Source organism: Papio anubis, chromosome 9 (assembly GCF_008728515.1).
Source record: "Papio anubis isolate 15944 chromosome 9, Panubis1.0, whole genome shotgun sequence".
NCBI classification, from domain to species: Eukaryota; Metazoa; Chordata; class Mammalia; order Primates; family Cercopithecidae; genus Papio; species Papio anubis.
The window spans coordinates 98,679,947-98,701,580 of NC_044984.1; the positions used below are offsets into that span (position 1 = coordinate 98,679,947).

The window sequence follows — 21,634 nt, forward strand, 5'->3', positions numbered from 1 at the left end:
CAAGTCTCCCTCTGCCTCCTTCTTATAACACTTGTGATTACATTGGGCCTAGTGGGATAATCCTGGAAAATCTCTCTCTAGAACCTTAATCACTCTTTACACGTAACATAGTCACTGGTTCTAGGGATCCAGACTTTGACATTGGAGAACTATTGTTCACCCTATCGTAGAGAAGGACAACATATTCCTGTTAACGATGATAGCTCTGAAGAAGAGTTGCTTGGATAGAGGTTGAAGTGCTGCCTGAGAAGAAGGGTTAAGGGGAGGCTCTTTGAAGGAGGCATTTGAAATGTAATCTCTTTTTCATAAATCATTTACCAGAATACAGTCATGCACTGTATAAGGTCAATCATGTGTTACACATGAGATCAACAACAGACCACGTATATGGTGGTGGTTCCATTAAGATTAGACTGACCCCTAGTGAGGTGGTAGTGCTCCCAAAGTCGGGCCACAGAGATGAAAGACAGGATACCCACCCTTGCAGAGTTGATGGGATTGTGTGATGGTGGCAGGGGGATCTCAGAGGAGGAACACCCAACTCAAGATGTATTAGTCCATTTTCACACTGCTGATAAAGACATACCCAAGACTGGGCAATTTTCAAAAGAAAGGGGTTTAATGACTCACAGTTCCACATGGCTGGGGAGGCCTCACAATCATGGAGGAAGGCAAGGAGGAGCAAGCCACATCTTAATGTGGATGGTGACAGGCAAAGAGAGAGATTGGGCAGGGAAACTTCCCGTTATAATACCATCAGATTTCATGAGACTCATTCGCTATCACGAGAACAGCACAGGGAATATCTGCCCCCATGATTCAATTACCTCCCACCAGGTCCCTCCCACAACATGTGAGAACTCAATTTGGGTGGGGACACAGCCAAACTATATCACAAGGGCTGTTAAGTAAAGGCTTCTAATTTAAGCTTGAAGGGCATGAAGGGGTTGGAGTGGAGAAAAGAGGACATCCCAGGTAGTGTAACAATGTCTGTGCTAAGTGCTGTGGCTACATGTGTTATTGGAGTTGTAAGAAAGAAAAGGAGAATATTGGGAACTGAAGAGAGACTTGATGGATAAAATGGGCCTTTTGTGTTGGAATCTCTTAGAGTGTTGGTTAAAGAAGCCACCAGCCTCCAAGGGAATGCTGTGGAAGGGTAATATGTTTGTACATTGAATGGAAATAATGTAACATCATGCTAGTCTTGTCTGTGTGCTGGATCAAGATTTGTTAGGAAGAGGACATTTCAAAATAGTGGAGATTGACGCAGGGAAACTCAGCGGAGGACACCGGTAAAATACATTCCAGCACTTCTTGACTTAGTTCCAGGCAATTTCCCTTCTTCAGGAGGTGGGGAATTAGTAACTTAAAGGGATTAATTCCTACCAGCCACTATGCTAACATGCATTATCTTTCTTAAACTCAGCCATTTGATGAGGTCAGGAACCTGTTAGCTTCGTTAAGGATTAGGTGATTGGTCCAAGTCACCTGGCCTTGTGAGTGGTAGAGCAAGTATTTTAACGCAGGTTATTTCTGCACCAGAGCCATCTATAATGGTAGGGGGGAAAAAGTACAAATCTGGCAAAGGCTAGAAACTAAGTTTGGGGGGAAAGTCAGGATTTTAAAAGACTGCCACAGTTGAATTGCTTTCTGTATTATGCCCTTTTCGGGGGAGCCTGGAGCAGTGTTTTAGTAGGAGTGGGGCTGGGGAAAGGGATTGGATTACTATGACAGGCAGGTGGAAGAAAAGGAAGACTATCCAATGTGTAAGCCTTGCCAACAAGTGACGAATGCCTGGAGGTCATCTACTCATATTCTGTAGCAGTGATTCTCAAAGTATATGAGGCCCTTTTGGCTTACTTTAAGGTCAGAATTATTTTCATAATACTAAGATACTGTTTGCCCTTTTTCTTTTTTTCTTTTTTTGAGATGGAGTCTCGCTCTGTTGCCCAGGCTGGAGTGCAGTGGTGCGATCTTGGCTCACTGGGAGCTCTGCCTCCTGGCTTCATGCCATTCTTCTGCCTCAGCCTCCCGAGTAGCTGGGATTACAGGCGCCCGCCACCACGCCCGGCTAATTTTCTATATTTGTAGTAGAGACGGGGTTTCACCGTGTTAGCCAGGATGGTCTCTATCTCCTGACCTCGTGATCCTCCCACCTCGGCCTCCCAAAGTACTGGGATTACAGGTGTGAGCCACCGCGCCCAGCTGCCCTTTTCACTTTAATTCTCTTGCATGTAAACTGTGAAGTTTTCCAGAGGTTACATGACAGGTGATGTGGCAACAGATTGAATGGAAAAACAGATATGAGCTGTCTTTTGTTGTCAGACATTAAAGAGAATTGCAAAGATACAAAGCAGTGCCATTCTTCTCACCAATTTAAAAAAATTTTTAAATAAAAACACTCATGTTAACATTTAATAAATATATTATTCTTAAATTTGTTAATATTTTAAGTTTCTTCCTAGTTTTAATTTCTAATATAATAAATAGATAAAACCCACATTAACAAGCTCTTTGGAGTCTCAGTTTTAAAGCTCTGGTTTAAGATTGTAAAGGAGTCCTGAGATGAAAAAGTTTGAGAACCTCTGTAGCAGCCACCACAGTCAGCCGACATAACTTCTAGTAATTGTAATTGGAAGAGAATGGGGGCATTTCTCTCCTTTCCTTATCCCATCTCTGTGCTACCTTCTTATGCTGTCTGGGGGAGCTGTCTTCTACCTTCTATCTTATTTTTATTTTAAGTGAGGTACCATTTACATGGAACGGAATGATAGCACTTTCAATTTTAAGTTCGGTTAAAATTTTAAAACATAATGTTTCTTTCTTTTTTTTTTTTTGAAACGGAGTCTCACTCTGTCGCCCAGGCTAGAGTGCAGTGGCACGATCTCGGCTCACTGCAACATCCACCTCCTGGGTTCAAGCAATTCTCCTACCTCAGCCTCCCGAATAGCTGGGATGACAGGTGCATGCCTCCACGCCCGGCTAACTTTTTTTTGTATTTTAGTAGAGACAGGGTTTCACCGTGTTGCCCAGGCGGGTGATGAACTCCTGAGCTCAGGCAACCCGCCCACTTCAGCCTCCCAAAGTGCCGGGATTACAGGCATGAGCCACTGAGCTCAGCCTCATAATGTTTCATTCTAAGGTCAACTGAATGCTTCAATTGCCTGTGTCTTACCAATTTTACCTACAGTGCTTTAAAATGGTGAGGTTCATTCAGAGCTTTTTTGGTAAAATCTGTGCACTGGTTGATACAATTTGACTTTAAGCTTGAACCAGGAGACCCCAAGTTAGATACAGAATTTCAGTAAGAAACTGATTGTAAACATTGGTGGAGGGAGTATGTGGCTTTTCAGCATGAGGATACATTTTCTGGTATTTGTTCTAGTGGGTATGTTGGAGGAGGGGGATTCTCAGAACCGTGGTTTTCATTTAGACAGCCAGTTATTGTGTTCTGTCACCATCTTTGCTAAGTTCATGCAGATAAAATGAGGTTGCGATTAAAAGTGATTGTATGTTATTTTTCCAGCAGGACATCTAACTGCACTTGTTAGTTAACTCTTAAACCAGTAAGTCATGCTCTTTGAGACTGAATAGGGAGTCACACTAGTTCCTTGAAGCTTAATTGATCCTTTGATCGAATGGCTGTTATTACCAAATTGTTTTTCCCCCACAGTGCCTTGTATTGAAGGAGGAGCCTTGGCCATAATGCCAGTTGATGAGTACTGGCTATGTTTACCAGCCTCTCATGCTAGACCTTTTGTGCAGACTGTCAGGGTGGTGCAGTCTTGCCCCCACTGTTGCTGGTTTCCAGGTGTTCTCCCTTCAGTCCCTGAGGCACTACATATGCCCGCCATGCTGCCAACAGGTAGCCACAGTGCTGTGCTTCCTCCTTCACATTGCTCCACCGCATCCCCTTCCACATCCCAAGAACCTTGTTCTTCTGCTGACCCCAAGCTCTGCCTTTCACCCCCTGCATCTGATGGTAGGCAAGAGAGAAATGTGCAGTTTGGGCTGGTAAGTTTGGGGGCTCTTTTTGTTATTAAAGTTAAGACTTTTTGTTTGTTTGTTTTTTTAAATGAGATGGAGTCCAGTGGTGCGATCTTGGCTCACTGCAACCTCTGTCTCCCGGGTTCAAGCGCTTCTCCTGCCTCAGCCTCCAGAGTAGCTGAGATTATAGGCGCCCACCACCATGCCTGGCTAATTTTTGTATTTTTAGTAGAGAGAGGGTTTTACCCTGTTGGCCAGGCTGATCTCGAACTCCTGACTTCAAGTAATCCTCCCGCCTCGGCCTCCCAAAGTGCTGGTATTACAGGCGTGAGCCACTGCGCCTGGCCTAAGACTTGAGTTTTTGAAAACATTTTATTGTGCTTATTAACAACTTTCTCAGTCATTATCTCTTGTTAACATAGATTTTTATTTTAGTAAGAGATAATATTAAATATATCGCCAAAATATCATATTAAACTGATTTGAAATATAATTAATGTGTATCAGAATAATATTAGTGGAATGAAAGGATTTTTTTAAAAATTGAGAGTCTAACACCTAAATTATAAAAGTCTGTTACTTGCTAAGTATATGGAAAGTAAATATTAAAAGTGGGAGACTTCATGCATATGCAATTAAAGGAATGAACTTTGCAGAGTTGTGCCTATTTAAAATATCCCACAAAAGCAGCAACTTTCACGTTTAACTTTTCATGCAGGTCAGTATCAATTGACAGTTCTGTTCTGATTTTCTAGATGTTATGCCCCAGCCAAACAGTACAGAAAAGTCTTAAATAAATATTTGGCTGATCTTTTAAAATTGTTATATTGATATTAAGCTATGCCCATATTTACCAAGCCCCTATCTTTAAAACCTAGTTTAAAAATTCTAGGAAAAAAAGGCTGATGATTAAACCTGATTTAGACCTAAGCTGGTTTACTTATGTGGAGGTAATATACGAACACTTCAAAGTAGTTAGCAATGACAGTGTTTGGGGCTAATAAACTAACATAAAGCAAGCAGTTCACAACTTTAAGGAAGGTTGAATATTTCCATCTGTATGCTGTAATTATAAATCAAACAACATTTTCCCTTTGAAAATTCCTTTTGTTTTTCTTTAAGAAAAGGTTTTCTTAAAAGCTTTTTGGACATTGCTGATTTTAAGTTAAATTATTTTCTCTCCTGTTATTTTTCTTTAGGCTTATCAGGAGGGCAGACTTCAAAAGCTACTAAAAATGAACGGCCCTGAGGATCTTCCCGAGTCCTATGACTATGACCTTATCATCATTGGAGGTGGCTCAGGAGGCCTGGCAGCTGCTAAGGCAAGGCTCCTTGTGTTGTGTGTTGTCTGGGTGGTAGTTAGAATATTAACATTCCTCACAGGGTTCTCTCCGCTGTCTGTGGAATTTATTTGATCCACTTTTGTGACATTTTGCACATTAACTTGGGCAGGACATGGACATGATAAGGGACCACTTTATAAATCATTTTTCCAGATTGAAATATACATTACTTATATAAAAGTACAGGGCCCAGTAGTTTGGAACATGTTTCCACTCACTTTAAAGTTTAGTTGATTTCTCAGAGATAATAAGGGTGTTGTGCCTGGTGCAGTGGCTCACGGCTGTAATCCCAGCACTTTGGGAGTCCAAGGCGGGTGGATCACCTGAGGTCAGGAGTTCAAGACCAGCCTAGCCAATGTGGTGAAACCCCATCTCTACTAAAAATACAAAAATTAGCTGGGTGTGGTGGTGGGTGCCTGTAATCCCAGCTACTTGGGAGGCTGAGGCAGGAGAATGGCTTGAACCTGGGAGGCTGAGTTTGCAGTGAGCTGAGATCGCACCATTGTACTCCAGCCTGGGCAACAGGAGCAAAACTCTGTCTCAAACAAAAAAAAAATATATATATATATAGGTGTTGTGTGGAAATGGTTTGAAATTAAGCAAATATATTTCTTAATTAATATTTGTCTTTTTCACTTGATGATTTCCCTGTTCATAACCCCTTCTCTCCAGTATAAAAACAATGGAGAGCAATTGGGTTTCTTAAACCCGTTTATTAAAAATTATTTGCTTTCTGTGTATGTGCGGTTAATAACCACTAACTCTGTGGTCTGAGGGTGATTGGGAAGAGGATGTATAAATAAAGAAGGTTAGGAGTGAGGCTCCTGGTCCTGAATCAACATAAATTTCCCATGTGAGGACCCCTTGGGCCTGTCATCCTTACCCAACAGGTTCCTTTAAAAGATGAAGTGGTTATACTTCCCTAAGGTGTAGCTTGTGTTGAATCAGTAATGGGTAGAAGCTGCCCAAGTTAGGGGCAGACCAGCATGAAGCAGTGCTTTGCTGAAAGTAATTCAGGAATAATACCTGATGTGTTTTACTCCAGGGATGGTGTGTTTGAAAGACATGTAGACTCAGTCCTTTCAAATAACCTTTGGAGGTCTAGTTGCCAATATACAAAGTTTATTCTCTGAGAAAGAAAAGATACTCTGCAAAACAAACTTCTAACTCTTGTTTCCTTCCCTCAAAATGGAATTGGAAACATCATAGATATTGTCAACTTTTTAATGAGCTCCTCACGTGAAATTTTTAGGAAGTCTTGTAATACAGAAGAAAAAACTTCTTCAGTATTCTGCTTTAGAAACCAAATTAGATTAAACTTTAAAATGATTTTTAAAATATCACCTTATAGGATACAGGTTGCATTAAGGGCTGTAGACTGTCAGTAAACCTGCTTTTTCAGCTACTTGGCAACTTGCTTGGAAATGGCCACTTTCTTTTTTCAGGTATTGCTTAATCTGTTACTGTTTGAATGGAGTTATGTGAGAAGTCTAAGGTTTCCAGCTGATTCTAACAATTTTACTACTCTATTATGCATAATTTTAAAATCTACTCTCACAACTATCTGAATATCTGTTAATTTTTATCCTGGAGTTGAATTAATCATCATGATGTGTGTGAAGTACCCAGGTATTAATTACTCATTATGCTTTAAGCTCTATAGCTTAAAAAAAAAATCATAGATTTTTAACAGCCCATTTCCAGTCTGTCATGTTAACCTTTCCAACTCACTTTAATAATTTTATTTTCCAGGAGGCAGCCCAATATGGCAAGAAGGTGATGGTCCTGGACTTTGTCACTCCTACCCCTCTTGGAACTAGATGGGGTAAGCTTTCAAAATACTCTAGAAGTGATGTTGCCGAAGTAGTTTTCCCCTGGCAGTAATCTAACTGGCTCCTAAAGTCTAATTTAAAAAATTAAAAACTAAGTTAAAGAAAAACTAGCCCCAAAACATATATATCTTTTATTTGAGCCAAGTTAAAATGGATCAGGTTAAATGCTAAAAATTTAGGTTCTTTGGCACAGAGTCAAGAAGTAAAAACCTTGTCTACAAGCTATGATTTAAAGGTAAATATTTGAGTAATCTAGCATATATAGGGGCTTAATAACTGAAAATTTAAACTTTTCATATGTGGATTTCTGTTTTAAATCTACCTCCTACATTGAACAAAACTGGAATGAGATACCTTACTGCTTCTCGGTCTTGATGAATTATATGTTCGTTATTCATTTATTCAGCAAATTTTTTTTTTTTTTTTTTTTTTTTGAGACGGAGTCTCGCTCTGTCGCCCAGGCTGGAGTGCAGTGGCCGGATCTCAGCTCACTGCAAGCTCCGCCTCCCGGGTTCACGCCATTCTCCTGCCTCAGCCTCCCGAGTAGCTGGGACTACAGGCGCCCGCCACCTTGCCCGGCTAGTTTTTTGTATTTTTTAGTGAAGACGGGGTTTCACCATGTTAGCCCATGTTGGGATGGTCTCAGTCTCCTGACCTCGTGATCCGCCCGTCTCGGCCTCCCAAAGTGCTGGGATTACAGGCTTGAGCCACTGCGCCCGGCCTATTCAGCAAATGTTTATTGAACATTTATTATGAACCATGGCAGTGATGATATAGCAGTGAACTTGGCACATTTAAAGTTCCTGCCCTTGTGGAGCTTATATTCTAAGTGGGGAGACAAAAGATACGTAAGAACTTTAGGAGTTGTGGTAAGTGGTATTGAAAAAATTATATAGTGGCATAGAGACGAAGTGGATAAAGGAGAGTTTAACTTTGAGAAGATTCTCAAGGAAGGCATCTGAAGAGGTGACATTTAGAAGAGGCCAAAGAATGAGAATGAGCCAGCTGTCAAAAGGTGAGGCAGAACTTTCCAGGCAGCTTCTCTTTCTTCGAGGATAGCACATACAAAGGCCCTGAGGTAGGTAAGAGTCCTTCATGGTTGTGGCATAGATAATGGGAGCTGGAGGTGGTAGTGCGAGGTGAGACCAGAGAGGAAGGCAGGTGTCACTATCGAGGGCTTTGTAGGCCCAGATAAGGAATTTGGACTAATCAAAGCATATAATTTGGACTAAATTGGACTAATCAGAGCATATAAATGAGCTTTTGAAGACTCTAAGGCAGGGGAGCCATGTGATAATATAACATTTTTTAAAGATTACTTGGCTGCTTGCATTAGAAGGAACCAAGAAGCAGGAAGTCCAGATAAGGCGATGTCACAATTTCCGATTCATCCGTTCAGCAGACACTTAATGTGTCAATCTGTGTCAGACACTGCTCTTGTTGCTAGGTATTCCCCTTCTGACCTGTGAAGTTTATACTCCAGAGAGATGCTGGTAGCATTCTGCTCAGAGGACCGACTTTGAGCTGTGAAGTCTGTTGCCATCTTTCACTCTTAACTCATGTCATTTTGGTCACCTGCCTGTGTTTTGTTCTAATGGAAACAAGCTGTCACCATGTTCTTTAAGCTTAGGGATACTAAAGTTTTTTTTTTAGGGAGCAAGGGAAGTCATGCATCCTTTAAAAAACCAAGTGAATGCTGTAGGCCACCTCCTTAAAAAAATGCACATCAACACCAAAAAAAATTTTTTTTTTGAGATGGAGTCTCGCTCTGTTGCCCAGGCTGGAGTGCAGTGGCGCTATCTCGGCTCACTGCAACCTCCACCTCCTGGGTTCAAGCCGTTCTTCTGCCTCAGCCTCCTGAGTAGCTGGGATTACAGACATGTACCACCACGCCCGGCTAATTTTTTGTACTTTTAGTAGAGATGGGGTTTCATCATGTTGGCCAGGCTGGTCTCAAACTCCTGACTTCAAATGATCCACCCACCTCGGCCTCCAAAATGCTGGGATTACAGACATGAACCACCACGCCTGGCCCATATACACCAAATTTTATGTGTAGTTTAAGAACCACTACACTCTAATCGCCTAGCATAACAACGCCTTTATCAGTTACCTCTGTGCATAGATTCAATGGCAAGTGCAGATGCTGCTTGAATTACAATGGGGGACTACATCCTGATAAAATGCTTTGTAAGTTGAAAACAAGTCAAAAATGCATTTAATACACCTAACCTCCTGAACATCATAGCTTAGCCTAGTCTACCTTAAACATGCTCTGAACACTTACATTAACCTACAGTTGGGCAAAATCATCTAACACAAAGCCTATTTTATAATAAAGTGTTGAATATCTCATATAATTTATTGAATGCTGTACTGAAAGTGAAACACAGTATGGGTGTATGGGTATCAACATGAAGAGAAAAATCGTAAGTCGGGTCATCTATATAGGGTTGTGTACATAGTAAAATTTCAATTTCTGGCATCTTTATCAGCAATCAGTTAATTTTCTATCTTTGAAGTATATGGAAATCGTGGAAATCTGCCCCTCTTTGTTTCGTTTTAGGATGATGTTACCGTGTTTGTTATGTAAGGGTCTCTGAACTGATGAATCTTGTAAGATTTAGGAATAAACTTTATTATTGGCCACATTAAGCAAATATAATACAATATTTCTTAGAGTTGTAATAATTGTTGACTTTGAAGATTTGTAAGGCTTGGAAAGCAGGCTATAAACTGATTTCTCAATGTTGTTGTAGGTCTCGGAGGAACATGTGTGAATGTGGGTTGCATACCTAAAAAACTGATGCATCAAGCAGCTTTGTTAGGACAAGCCCTACAAGACTCTCGAAACTATGGATGGAAAGTCGAGGAGACAGGTATGAGAGGGGAAAGCTACTCTTGTGTTTGTGCTTTTGGTGGTTTGAGCTGCAATCTTTGTAATGCATCATCAATTTTCATGAAGAGAGCAAATAGCCTAGTTGTTTTTATTGTTTACATTTTTGATGGATATAATCACTGGAGTTATCCTTTGTCAAGTATTACATAGTTATGGTAACAACAGATATTGCATTTGGATTATGGTATTTCTATAATATAAAATTAGAGTTCTTTTGAATATATTGTCATGTAGTGTTTGTGAGAAATCATACAATGTTTATAATTTGTAAGGAAGTACTAATTGCATTTGCTTTCTTTTAAAGCTGTTACATTTTTCTTCTTCCAAAGAAGTCTTGTTTCATCAGCCGATATTTGGGGGGGTGGGGGTTGTTTGTTGAGGAGGGGGTGGTTAGACTTTGTTGGATTGAAAATATTTAGAGCACTCTAAAAACCCTAGACGAGTTGAAGAGATTGGAATTGTTAATTTAATTTAATTAATTTATTTATTTTGAGACAGAGTCTCACTCTGTCACCCAGGCTGGAGTGCAGTGGTGCCATCTCGGCTCACTGCAAGCTCCGCCTCCTGGGTTCACGCCATTCTCCTGCCTCAGCCTCTCGAGTAGCTGGAATTACAGGCGCCCCCCCCCACCCCGGCTAATTTTATGTATTTTTTTTTTAGTAGAGACGGGGTTTCACCGTGTTAGCCAGGCTGGTCTCGATCTCCTGACCTCGTGATCCGCCCATCTCGGCCTCCCAAAGTGCTGGGATTACAGGCTTGAGCCACCACGCCCGGCCAGCCAGGATGGTCTTGATCTCCTGACCTCGTGATCCACCTGCCTTGGCCTCCCAAAGTGCTGGGATTAACAGGTGTGAGCCACCATGCCTGGCAGAATTGTTAATTTTAGAAAGTAGATTGCATTATCTAGTAGAAGAATAAAGTAAGATTTGGCATAGCTTCCTGGCTAATTTATGACGTATGTCACTCTGTTGTGAAGAGTGAAACTCCAACCCCTATCTGATTTGAGGTTTGAGACCTATGCATTATGGAGCATTTGAGGGAAAATACTCCAGCCAGTAGCCAGGTTAAACTATTTTGTGGCTTTTTCAGGGTTTTGTGTATTAAATATAAAGATAAGGCATAAATACATGCTTGGAAAAATTTTGCTCTCACTCAAACTAGTTATGCTTCTTTTCTTGATGCTTTTACTTCCTACTTAAGATAATAGTACCTTTTCCAAGTCTGGAATCTTAGAAAATCACTAACTTTTAAAGTTTTATAATGTTGGGGTCACATTGTTTGCTCAGATCCTTAAGAGAGAGAGGGATATAAGAAGAAATTTTGTAAAACATTGGTAATTACTGCAGCTTAGATGATTAGCATGTGTAGGTGAGTTATATACTATTCTATTCCAGTCCTAGTAGAGAAACAGCAAGTCCTGAGACTTTTGTAGTGGTAGACAGGCCAGGCAGGCAGGTTAGTCCAACCTTCCTGCAGCCTTACCCGCCCACAAGCTACCTGGTCCTCTAGAACCATAACCACAGTGGCATCTGCAGTTACTTTTTTTTTTTTTCTTTCAGTTGAACCAATCTCTTAAGGTTCGCTCTAATTCTAACATATTATGATCATATGAATTGAATTCAATATCCATAATCTATCTGTTCTCTTGGAGGCTATAAATCAGTTTTTTGTGCTGTCATTCCCACTTCCAGAGGCTGGCCAGTAAGTGTTATAAGCCTGTTTTCAACACTTACTGTATAGCCAGTCTACTTGCCCACTGAATTAGAGACTCACATTCCTCATTTCAATGAGAGAAGCTTTCAGTATATGTTGATTCTCTTCTTCCAAACCACAGCTGCCCTAGGTAGGACCTGTCTTTTGCCTACCACCAGAGTATATTTACCTGTATCTTATTTATTTCCCTAGTCATTTATAAGATATTGATTATTGGGCCAGGTGGCTCATGCCTGTAATCCCGACAGTTTGGGAGGCCAAGGGGAAGGATCAGTTTGAGACCAGAAGTTCAAGACTACCTTGGGCAACAAAGCAAGACCCTGTCTCTAAAAAAAAAAAAAAAAAAATTAGTTGGGCATGGAAGCCCTCTCCTATAGTCCCAGCTTCTTAGGAGGCTGAAGCAGGGGGATAATTTGAGCCCCGGAGTTTGAGGCTGCAGTGAGCTGTTATTGATTGTACCACTGCACTCCAGCCTGGGCAACAGAGTGAGACCCTGTCTCTAAAGAAGAGATTATTGAGGCTGGGTGCAATGACTCGTGCCTGTAATCCCAGCACTTTGGGAGGCTGAAGTGGGCAGAGCACTTGAGGTCAGGAGTTTGAGACCAGCCAGGCCAACATGGCAAAACTGCGTCTCTACTAAAATTACAAAAAATTAGCTGGGCGTAGTGGCCCACACTTGTAGTCCCAGCTACTTGGGAGGCTGAGGCATGAGAATAGCTTGAACCCTGGGGTTGGGGGGTCAGAGGTTGCAGTGAGCCCAGATTGAGCCATTGCATTCCAGTCTGGGCAACAGGGCAAGACTCTGTCTGGGGGGGGAATAAAAAAGAGAGATTATTGAATACCCAAGGGTTGATTTTTATCCTTTGAAATTTAATATTACTTTAGTGCCCTGAGGATTAATTTAATTATGACAGAATCAAAAAGAATAAAAAAGTTTTCTCTTTGATGAGATATGGGAGTTTGGAGGGAAATGTGATGGACTCTTAAAATTCTGTCTAAATGAACAGTCAGTGAATTTTTTCCATAAAAGGCTAGATGGTAAATATTTTAGGATTCTTGGGGCATAGGGTCTCTAGTAGCTACTTAACTCTGCCCATGTAGTGTGAAAGTAGCACTAGAAAATATTGAAATAAATAAGCATGGCTGTATTTTAATAAAACTTTGTTTACAAAAAGGTGATGGGCTGGATTGGCCCATGGTTTCAGTTTGCCAGCCCCTGGCATAAACATTGTTACTAGTGTAGTAACTCCATACTTGGCTACATCAGAATCTCTTGGATTTTCTTACAAATAGAGAATCCTAAGCCTTAATATATCCCAGAAATCAGTAAAATTCAAGTTCATTTCTAGATAAAGAAAGGAAGAGTTTGTGTATTGTTATTTTAGTTTAAAATTATCAGGAGATCTGTCTTGTATTATTTAATTGTATTAGTCTTATAAAAGAGAAAGAATATTCAAAGATGAAAAAGTGGCATATGTGCTCAAAATGGAGAATTTGCCCTTTTAGATTGCCTTTTAGAGCTCTGCTCCTTGTATTTCACTTGAGTGATTATTGAGAAATGATCTTTGCCAGGAGTTGAAAAACCAAACAAGATTTTGTCTTATTTTCTTATACAGTTAAGCATGATTGGGACAGAATGATAGAAGCTGTACAGAATCACATTGGCTCTTTGAATTGGGGCTACCGAGTAGCTCTGCGGGAGAAAAAAGTTGTCTATGAGAATGCTTACGGGCAGTTTATTGGTCCTCACAGGATTAAGGTAATTATGTGACATCCTGACTTTTTTTTTTTTTTTAAAGCTTTGGTTGGAAAATGTTAAAGTATTATAATAAAAGTAATAGCCACTGTGACCCAGACTATCCAGTTTGGTGATTTTGCTGTCATATCATCCTATGGGGCCTTGTGTGGAGGTATGGTAAAATGTAAGCGTACTGAACCAGACCACCTGGATTTGAGGTTTGGCTCTGGCACTTACTAGCATTGTGACTTTGAGCAAGTCTGTTAACTACTCAGTCTTAATTTATCCTTTTTACTATATTATTGTCCTCATTATGAGGATGAAATGAGACAATGTAGTGAATGGCCTTTGTTAACTATGAAGTTTACAATTCTGAGGAATGATTACTTAATAAGGTTTTCATATTGGTTCCTTTGTAGGCAACAAATAATAAAGGCAAAGAAAAAATTTATTCAGCAGAGAGATTTCTCATTGCCACTGGTGAAAGACCACGTTACTTGGGCATCCCTGGTGACAAAGAATACTGCATTAGCAGGTAAAGAAAAAAAGCAGGGTGGAAAAGAAAAACCTATTGTGGATTTTGCTTTCACATTTTTCTTCAAACCCACTTCGTCAATTTTTTGGACTTCAGACAGATTTCTTTGCCACATTGTGCCCTCTCTGGGGGCAGGGGTTTAGGAGAAAGAGAAAAAGGAAAAATGATTTTAAAGGAAAGCTTTTTTTTTTTTTTTGAGGCGGAGTCTCGCTCTGTCACCCAGGCTGGAGTGCAATGGCCGGATCTCAGCTCACTGCAAGCTCCGCCTGCCGGGTTTACGCCATTCTCCTGCCTCAGCCTCCTGAGTAGCTGGGACTACAGGCGCCTGCCAGCTCGCCTGGCTAGGTTTTTTTGTATTTTTTAGTAGAGACGGGGTTTCACCGTGTTGACCAGGATGGTCTCGATCTCCTGACCTCGTGATCCGCCCGTCTCGGCCTTCCAAAGTGCTGGGATTACAGGCTTGAGCCACCGCGCCCGGCCTAAAGGAGAACATTTTAAATATTGAAAACTTCAAACATTGGTCATCTTGCTACACAGAATTAGTATCACTAACATACTAGTATAGATTTATATTTACATTTGTATTTGAAATTTATGCATGTGTATGTAAGTATGTAATCAATGGATATTCACATTTTGTAAAATAGGTATGATACATATATACATTTAGATTTTGTAAAATGAGGATCATATATTACCCTTTAACACTTGCAGAGTGGCTGCTAAAAGAAATAGAGGCTGGGAGGTCATTTAGATTTATCAGACTGTAGACCCTACTCAATGCTGTTGAACGGTTACAGTGTCAGTGTAGAAGGACCTCTGAAATGAGTCAAGCAAGGAGATGTTTTGCTGTGTGGTTTATTTTTGCCTGTCAAATGGTAACACTGCTGACATTGTTCAGGAGCTTTCAATTATGAAGTCATTAAGACAGAGTGTTGGTAAATGTGTTTGGATCCCTTTTGCTTGGGAGTTTCTGATTGTGTTATAAATTACTCTTCTCCTTAAGGCTCTTTTTGGTATATGCTTTTATCCTTTCTCACATGGTGGAAGAGGTCTCAGGGGCCTTTTTTATGAGGACATTAGCCCCATTCATGAGTGGTCTGCCCTCATGGCCTAATCACTTCCCAAAAGCCCCACCCCTGATATCATTGCCTTGGGGTTTAGGATGTTAATCTATGCATTTTGGGGGTACATAAACATTCAAACAATAGCAGGCCCCCTTCTGATATTTTTTAAAAACTCATTCTCTAACAATGCTTTTATGATCTCTGTGTCCCTAGCTCAACTAGAAGACTTTTGTCAGGTTCTACTTTTTATAGTTGACTTTTATATTATAAGATATTGAAGGTTTTTGCCCCCCCATTCTTGTCCACATTCTTGATAATAATTGGTGTTTCAGCTGAGGACAAGTAACACAGGTTTTTCCACCTCAGAGAGAGCTGAGTGGTGGCATGAGGATGGAGGTTAGGGTTTGCAAATCTATGATTTATTCTAAACAGTTCAAAATCATTTAGTGTGAAGATGAATTGGACTAACTGACTAATATCAGAAGTCACACAGTTTGCTGTGTTTAGCTGTGGGTAGCTTGAGCTACTCCCAAAGCAACTGAGTGGCAAGAAAGGGTATTGAAGAATTATAAAAACTTCTAATGTATTATGTGTGTAGCTAGTAGAATGTTTATCATCTTGAAAGTATGTTCTTATCAAAGTAAAAATGTGTACTTGGATTTAGTAATTACTCATATAGGAACTTTTTTTTTCTTCTTTCTTTTTTTTTTTTTTCCAGTGATGATCTTTTCTCCTTGCCTTACTGCCCGGGTAAGACCCTGGTCGTTGGAGCATCCTATGTCGCTTTAGAGTGTGCTGGATTTCTTGCTGGTATTGGTTTAGATGTCACTGTTATGGTTAGGTCCATTCTTCTTAGAGGATTTGACCAGGACATGGCCAACAAAATTGGTGAACACATGGAAGAACATGGCATCAAGTTTATAAGACAGTTTGTACCAATTAAAGTAAGTGGGTTTGCCTGTAGGTTTGTTGATTCTACATTCAGGTAAAAGGCAAAAAGAGAGTTGAGTTGGTGGTGGAAGCATCCTTTCAGCATTATAAACCATCAGGAATGCTGATTTCCCTACTGCTGTATGCTGGTATATAAACTCGTACCTCCCTACCATCTAAAGACCTATATAGCTTTGTTCTTATTTATAGATTAATAATCTCTTCGTTTGTCAACTTTCTCACTTTTGGTTTTCTTCTGTTCAGTGCTTTCCTTTATGCATTCCTTTGTCATCTTTGGTCTGTTAATACTTTGTTTCTTCATATACACCTGAGATTTAAATAAGAGTTCAAGACTAGGCCCTACCTGCACTCCCTGGCTCCCCGTAGGACATTTCCCCCTTGGTATATGGTACAGTCTCAACATAAACACTACATACTTCTGGCATCCCGCTTATCTCATTTATTTATGTGTGCTAACCTTTTTCGCTCTTTTAATCTTTTGAAAAGACCTAATACTATGCCAAGTCACACCTGGGATTTGTTAACATTATCAGAAATGTTTTGATACATAAGAGTGACAAAATTGAACACTTAGTGTACGTCTCAGACTAATAGATAATTTTCTCTAGTGCAGGGAAAATGGTGGGACTATTTTGTTAAACTTAAGGAATTGTAGTTGTCATTTCTTTTCATCTCTCAGTGGGTTGACTTGAGTTGTGTATGTGACTATGGATCTCCTAATGCTGATACATAAGAATATGAACTTTGGGATTGGAATGACCTGAATTCACATACTATTCTGCCAGTTTCTTGCTCTATGACTTTGGAAGAGTTACCTCTCTGAACCTGTTTCTTCTGTAAAATGAGGTTGATAACAGCATCTAACAATTCTTGTGAGAATTGCATTAGCCAACACTTATAAAGTAATTAAAAAAGTACCTGGTAGAGAGTAAGTCTAAAGTGAATCTATCTCATAATATTGTTGTGAAGATTAAGGCACAAATTTCCTGGAAGCTGTCAGTGCTTGATTACTGTAGCTGTTTTTTATTTTTATTTTTTTTTTTTTTTTTTTTTGAGACGGAGTTTGGCTCTGTCACCCAGGCTGGAGTGCAATAGCCCAATCTCAGCTGACTGCAACCTCTGCCTCCCAGGTTCAAGCGATTCTGTTGCCTCAGCCTCCTGAGTAACTGGGGCCACAGGTGCGTGCCACCACACCTGGCTAATTTTTGTATTTTTAGTAGAGAAGGCTTTCACCATGTTGGCCAGGCTGATCTTCAACTCCTGACCTCAAGTGGTCCTCCCAGAGCAGCGTCTGAAAGTGCTGGGATTACGGGCTTGAGCCACCGCACCTGGCCTAGCAGTAGAGGTATATATGCTATATTTGCAGTAGAGCTATGATTCATAACAACAGTAAACAATAGTTGTATGTATATGCTGTACTGATAGAAAGTAACATCTTCCTATATATATATTTTTTAATATATGGGGAATTGTGGACCCTTTTGAAAACCTGGTGGACTATTCCTAGTAAAATAGGGTTACCAGAGTATCTGATTCCCACAGCTGGGTATTAAACTCTTGCTGTATTATAAAGTGACCGAATGGAAGGAACCTTCTGTGGAGAGTGGGGAGAGGGTACATTTTTTACAGAGAATGTAGTATGTGTAGAAAGGCTCTGTGGGAAGAAATATTGTTCTAGATACAAAAAAGGCCTGATTGAAGTACAAAAGTGAATAAGGGTGGAGGTGGGATGAGGCCCTTAATGTTTCCAAACTAATCTTAAGCAGTGGACCAGTTAAGCTCTTTTCCAAGGATTAGAACATTTTAATTAAAGTTAAACAAGAAAGACTTTTCCAGTATGTTCAGAGAGGCTTGTTTAACTATATAAGAAGGAAAGGGAATTCAGGAAGGAAATTTTTATTACTTATTGATGTCAAATAAAATAACCCTGGATAGTTTTCCAGGTGGGTTTCTAAGTCATTAAACCTAGTCTGTAGGTTGTCGTTGACATCTATGTGTAGTGGGTTGATATGTTTATTCTCATCTGCCATCACTCAAGTATCAGGGCTCGCTCATTTCTTTCTACATCCTTAACAACTGAAAACAACCCCTGGTTCTGATAAACACCCACATCTCCTTGCCCACTCCAATTTTTAAGACGTTCTAGCTGTTACCCATATCACTATTGACCTACTCTAATTTAATCTATCCTTTGTTGTCAATGAAAGCTGAGCATCTGTAGTCAAAAGAGAATCTCTGAATTTGGGCAAAGTTGCCCTCCATGGGATTAATGGTTCTGGGTGAATCACAAGATAGAAACCAGGGAAAAGCAGTAAGTCATTGGTTTGATTTTTAGGGATGGTAGTGTGCTTTGTGTAGCTTGCTTTTTTTCCCCGTTTTTCTCTGAATTTTATTGTTTGAGAACTCTTTAAAAGAAAGCCCTTCTAGCAGACAACATTGAGCAGTGAAAAAGGAGATAATCATTTATCATCCTAATGTTAAGTGAGGGAGATGGGACATAAAAGACCTATCAAGCAAGATTTTATATTTTAACTTTGGGTTAACCAGATGGAAGGGGAAGGTAGATAATCCAACTTGATAAATGTCTTTATTTCACAGTAAAACTTCATCACTCTTACAGATTGAACAAATTGAAGCGGGGACACCAGGCCGACTCAGAGTAGTAGCTCAGTCCACCAACAGTGAGGAAATCATTGAAGGAGAGTATAATACGGTAAGGAATGGGCCCAGGTTAATACTTTATCAGAAAGCAAATAACGTGCTTATTGGGTATCTTATAGGAACTTAAAATGGCTCTTAGTGATTTCCAAACGTACTGGTTCTATGCCCATTCTAAGACATCTCAGTAACTTATAATATTAAAATTTGTTTTGGTGGCTGGGCATCTTGGCTCACACCTGTAATCCCAGCACTTTGGGAGGCCAAGGCGGGTGGATCACAAGGTCAAGAGATTGAGACCATCCTGGCCAACATGGTGAAACCCTGTCTCTGCTGAAAATACAAAAATTAGCCAGACGTGGTGGCGTGCGCCTGTAGTCCTGGCTACTCAGGAGACTGAGGCAGAAGAATCGCTTGAACCCAGGAGGCGCAGATTGCAGTGAGCCAAGATTGTGCCACTGCACTCCAGCCTGGGCGACAGAGCGAGACTCCGTCTCAAAAAAAAAAAAAAAAAGAAAGAAAATTGTTTTGGTAAAGGTATGGCTTCAGATTTTTTCCACTGTAACTTAAAGTATTACTAGTCAAATGGCTATACAAAGGCAACAGAATTTTTAAATGAGCCAGAATTTCTGTCCTGTGTTATTTCCTTTCATCTCTCCAGACAACCACTTAAAAAATAATTTAGTTACAGACTATGATGTCGTTGTCTTTAAACTTGGATAGGTTTATTAATTATGAATTCTCTTTTTCCTAATAAGAAATAGAAAATAATTTCTAATATATCATATATGTTCAAAGGATTTTTTCTGAAGATTTTAATTTATTTAAACTCTTGCATTATTTTCTTAGTGAAATATTTATTTCCGAGTTTGAAAAATGAAATCTGATTAGCTTAGTAAGCAGAGAAAAATAAGATTAATAAATGCAAAGCCTTTTTGTTATTAGTCACTAATATATTAATAATTTTTCAGGTGTTGCTGGCAATAGGAAGAGATGCTTGCACAAGAAAAATTGGCTTAGAAACTGTAGGGGTGAAGATAAATGAAAAGTAAGAAAAAACCTTTATTATGTCATATTTATTTATTTTATTTGAGACAGAGTTTCTCTCTTGTCTCCCAGGCTGTAGTACAATGGTGTGATCTTGGCTCACTGCAACCTCTGCCCACTGAGATCGAGCCATTCTCCTGCCTCAGCCTCCCATGTAGCTGGGATTACAGGCATGCACCACCATGCCCGGCTAATTTTTGTATTTTTAGTAGAGACGGGGTTTCGCCCTTTTGGTCAGGCTGATCTTGAACTCCTGACCTCAGGTGATCCACCTGCCTTGGCCTCCCAAAATGCTGGGATTACAAGTGTGAGCCACTGTGCCTGGTCTGTTATGTCATATTTAATACTATTTCAGTTATTTACAGCGTTGGTCAATTATAGAATTTTAGCTTTTTGTTTGTATGTTTGTTTTTTTTTGAGACAGAGACTTGCTCTGTCACCCAGGCTGGAGTGCAGTAGTGTAATCTCCTGTCACTGCCACCTCCGCTTCCTGGGTTCAAGCAATTCTTGTGCCTCAGCCTCCCTGGTAGCTAGATTACAGGTGCCTGCCATCACACCTATAATCATGCTGGCCAGGCTGGTCTCCATCTTTTGGCCTCAGGTGATCTACCCACATCAGCCTCCCAAAGTATTGGGATTACAGGTGTGAGCCACTGTGCCTGGCTGAATTTTAGATTTTTTAAATCTAATTTTTACCATAGTTGAAGAGCTCAACTAGAAAACTTTTCTTCCAGTGCCATTCACATTAGTATTTCCTATTTGTTTTCTTTTTCCATTTTGGGGGGAGTTATAATTTAGAATCCTCACTCTTAACCATTGTGTTGGAGTTCTTCCATTCTAAAATTTCTTAGTTTTCTTATTTCTTTGATTTTCAGAATAGTGACCAGAATTGTCATGAAAAGCTATTTTGTTCCTTTGAGCTGTTTTGTTATATTTTTAATACATTAGAACATTGCCCTCAGCTAGAGTCACAATTTTGGGCTTCCCTGGGAAAACAGAGGATTTTGTTATCCTTAATTAATAATGGTAATTAATGATTATTTTTAACTGTGTAAAATTGCAGGACTGGAAAAATACCTGTCACAGATGAAGAACAGACCAATGTGCCTTACATCTATGCCATTGGCGATATATTGGAGGATAAGGTGGAGCTCACCCCGGTTGCAATCCAGGCAGGAAGATTGCTGGCTCAGAGGCTCTATGCAGGTTCCACTGTCAAGGTGAGTGTTGTGCTTGTTACTCATTAGATACTGTTGTCAGGAATACTCCCAGTTCCTTATTTAGGGGGCAGTTGGAAAGTTTTGCAGATCTTGAATAATTTAGTTATTTTGGTGATGGCATCCTAGATGTCCTTTATTAGCTGTATTTCAGACAAGAAATTATTAAGGCTGCTGTACATTGTGACTTTATTATGAAAATTGACACTTGACTGGGCACAGTGTCTCAGGCCTGTGATTACAGGACTTTGGGAGGCCGAGGCAGGCCGATCACCAGGTCAGGAGTTCAAGACCAGCCTGGCCAACATGGCGAAACCCCATCTCTACTAAAAAAAAAAAAAGAGCCGGGCGCGGTGGCTCAAGCCTGTAATCCCAGCACTTTGGGAGGCTGAGACGGGCAGATCACGAGGTCAGGAGATCGAGACCATCCTGGCTAACCTGGTGAAACCCCGTCTCTACTAAAAAATACAAAAAACTAGCTGGGCGAGGTGGTGGGCGCCTGTAGTCCCAGCTACTCGGGAGGCTGAGGCAGGAGAATGGTGTAAACCCGGGAGGCGGAGCTTACAGTGAGCTGAGATCCGGCCACTGGACTCCAGCCTGGGTGACAGAGTGAGACTCTGTCTCAAAAAAAAAAAAAAAAAAAAAAA

General features: G+C 40.3%; 1 protein-coding gene across 10 annotated transcripts in view; it reads left to right on the forward strand.

Annotated features, from left to right (window-relative positions):
• The window catches only part of TXNRD1 (thioredoxin reductase 1), a 97,948-nt gene that overhangs the window by 53,944 nt on the left and 22,370 nt on the right, over positions 1-21,634 (forward strand). For 9 of the 10 annotated variants that reach the window (XM_021922836.2, XM_031650709.1, XM_009181575.4 and 6 more), the window contains 9 exons: positions 5,187-5,309; positions 7,083-7,155; positions 9,922-10,041; positions 13,391-13,533; positions 13,932-14,047; positions 15,833-16,058; positions 18,686-18,778; positions 19,695-19,771; positions 20,834-20,990. In XM_021922836.2, coding sequence (XP_021778528.1) covers positions 5,223-5,309; positions 7,083-7,155; positions 9,922-10,041; positions 13,391-13,533; positions 13,932-14,047; positions 15,833-16,058; positions 18,686-18,778; positions 19,695-19,771; positions 20,834-20,990 — 1,092 coding nt within the window. In that variant the 5' untranslated portion in view covers positions 5,187-5,222. Of the gene's footprint in view, positions 1-3,079; positions 4,015-5,186; positions 5,310-7,082; positions 7,156-9,921; positions 10,042-13,390; positions 13,534-13,931; positions 14,048-15,832; positions 16,059-18,685; positions 18,779-19,694; positions 19,772-20,833; positions 20,991-21,634 lie in introns of those variants that run through there. The other variant, XM_021922835.2, reaches the window with a different exon arrangement.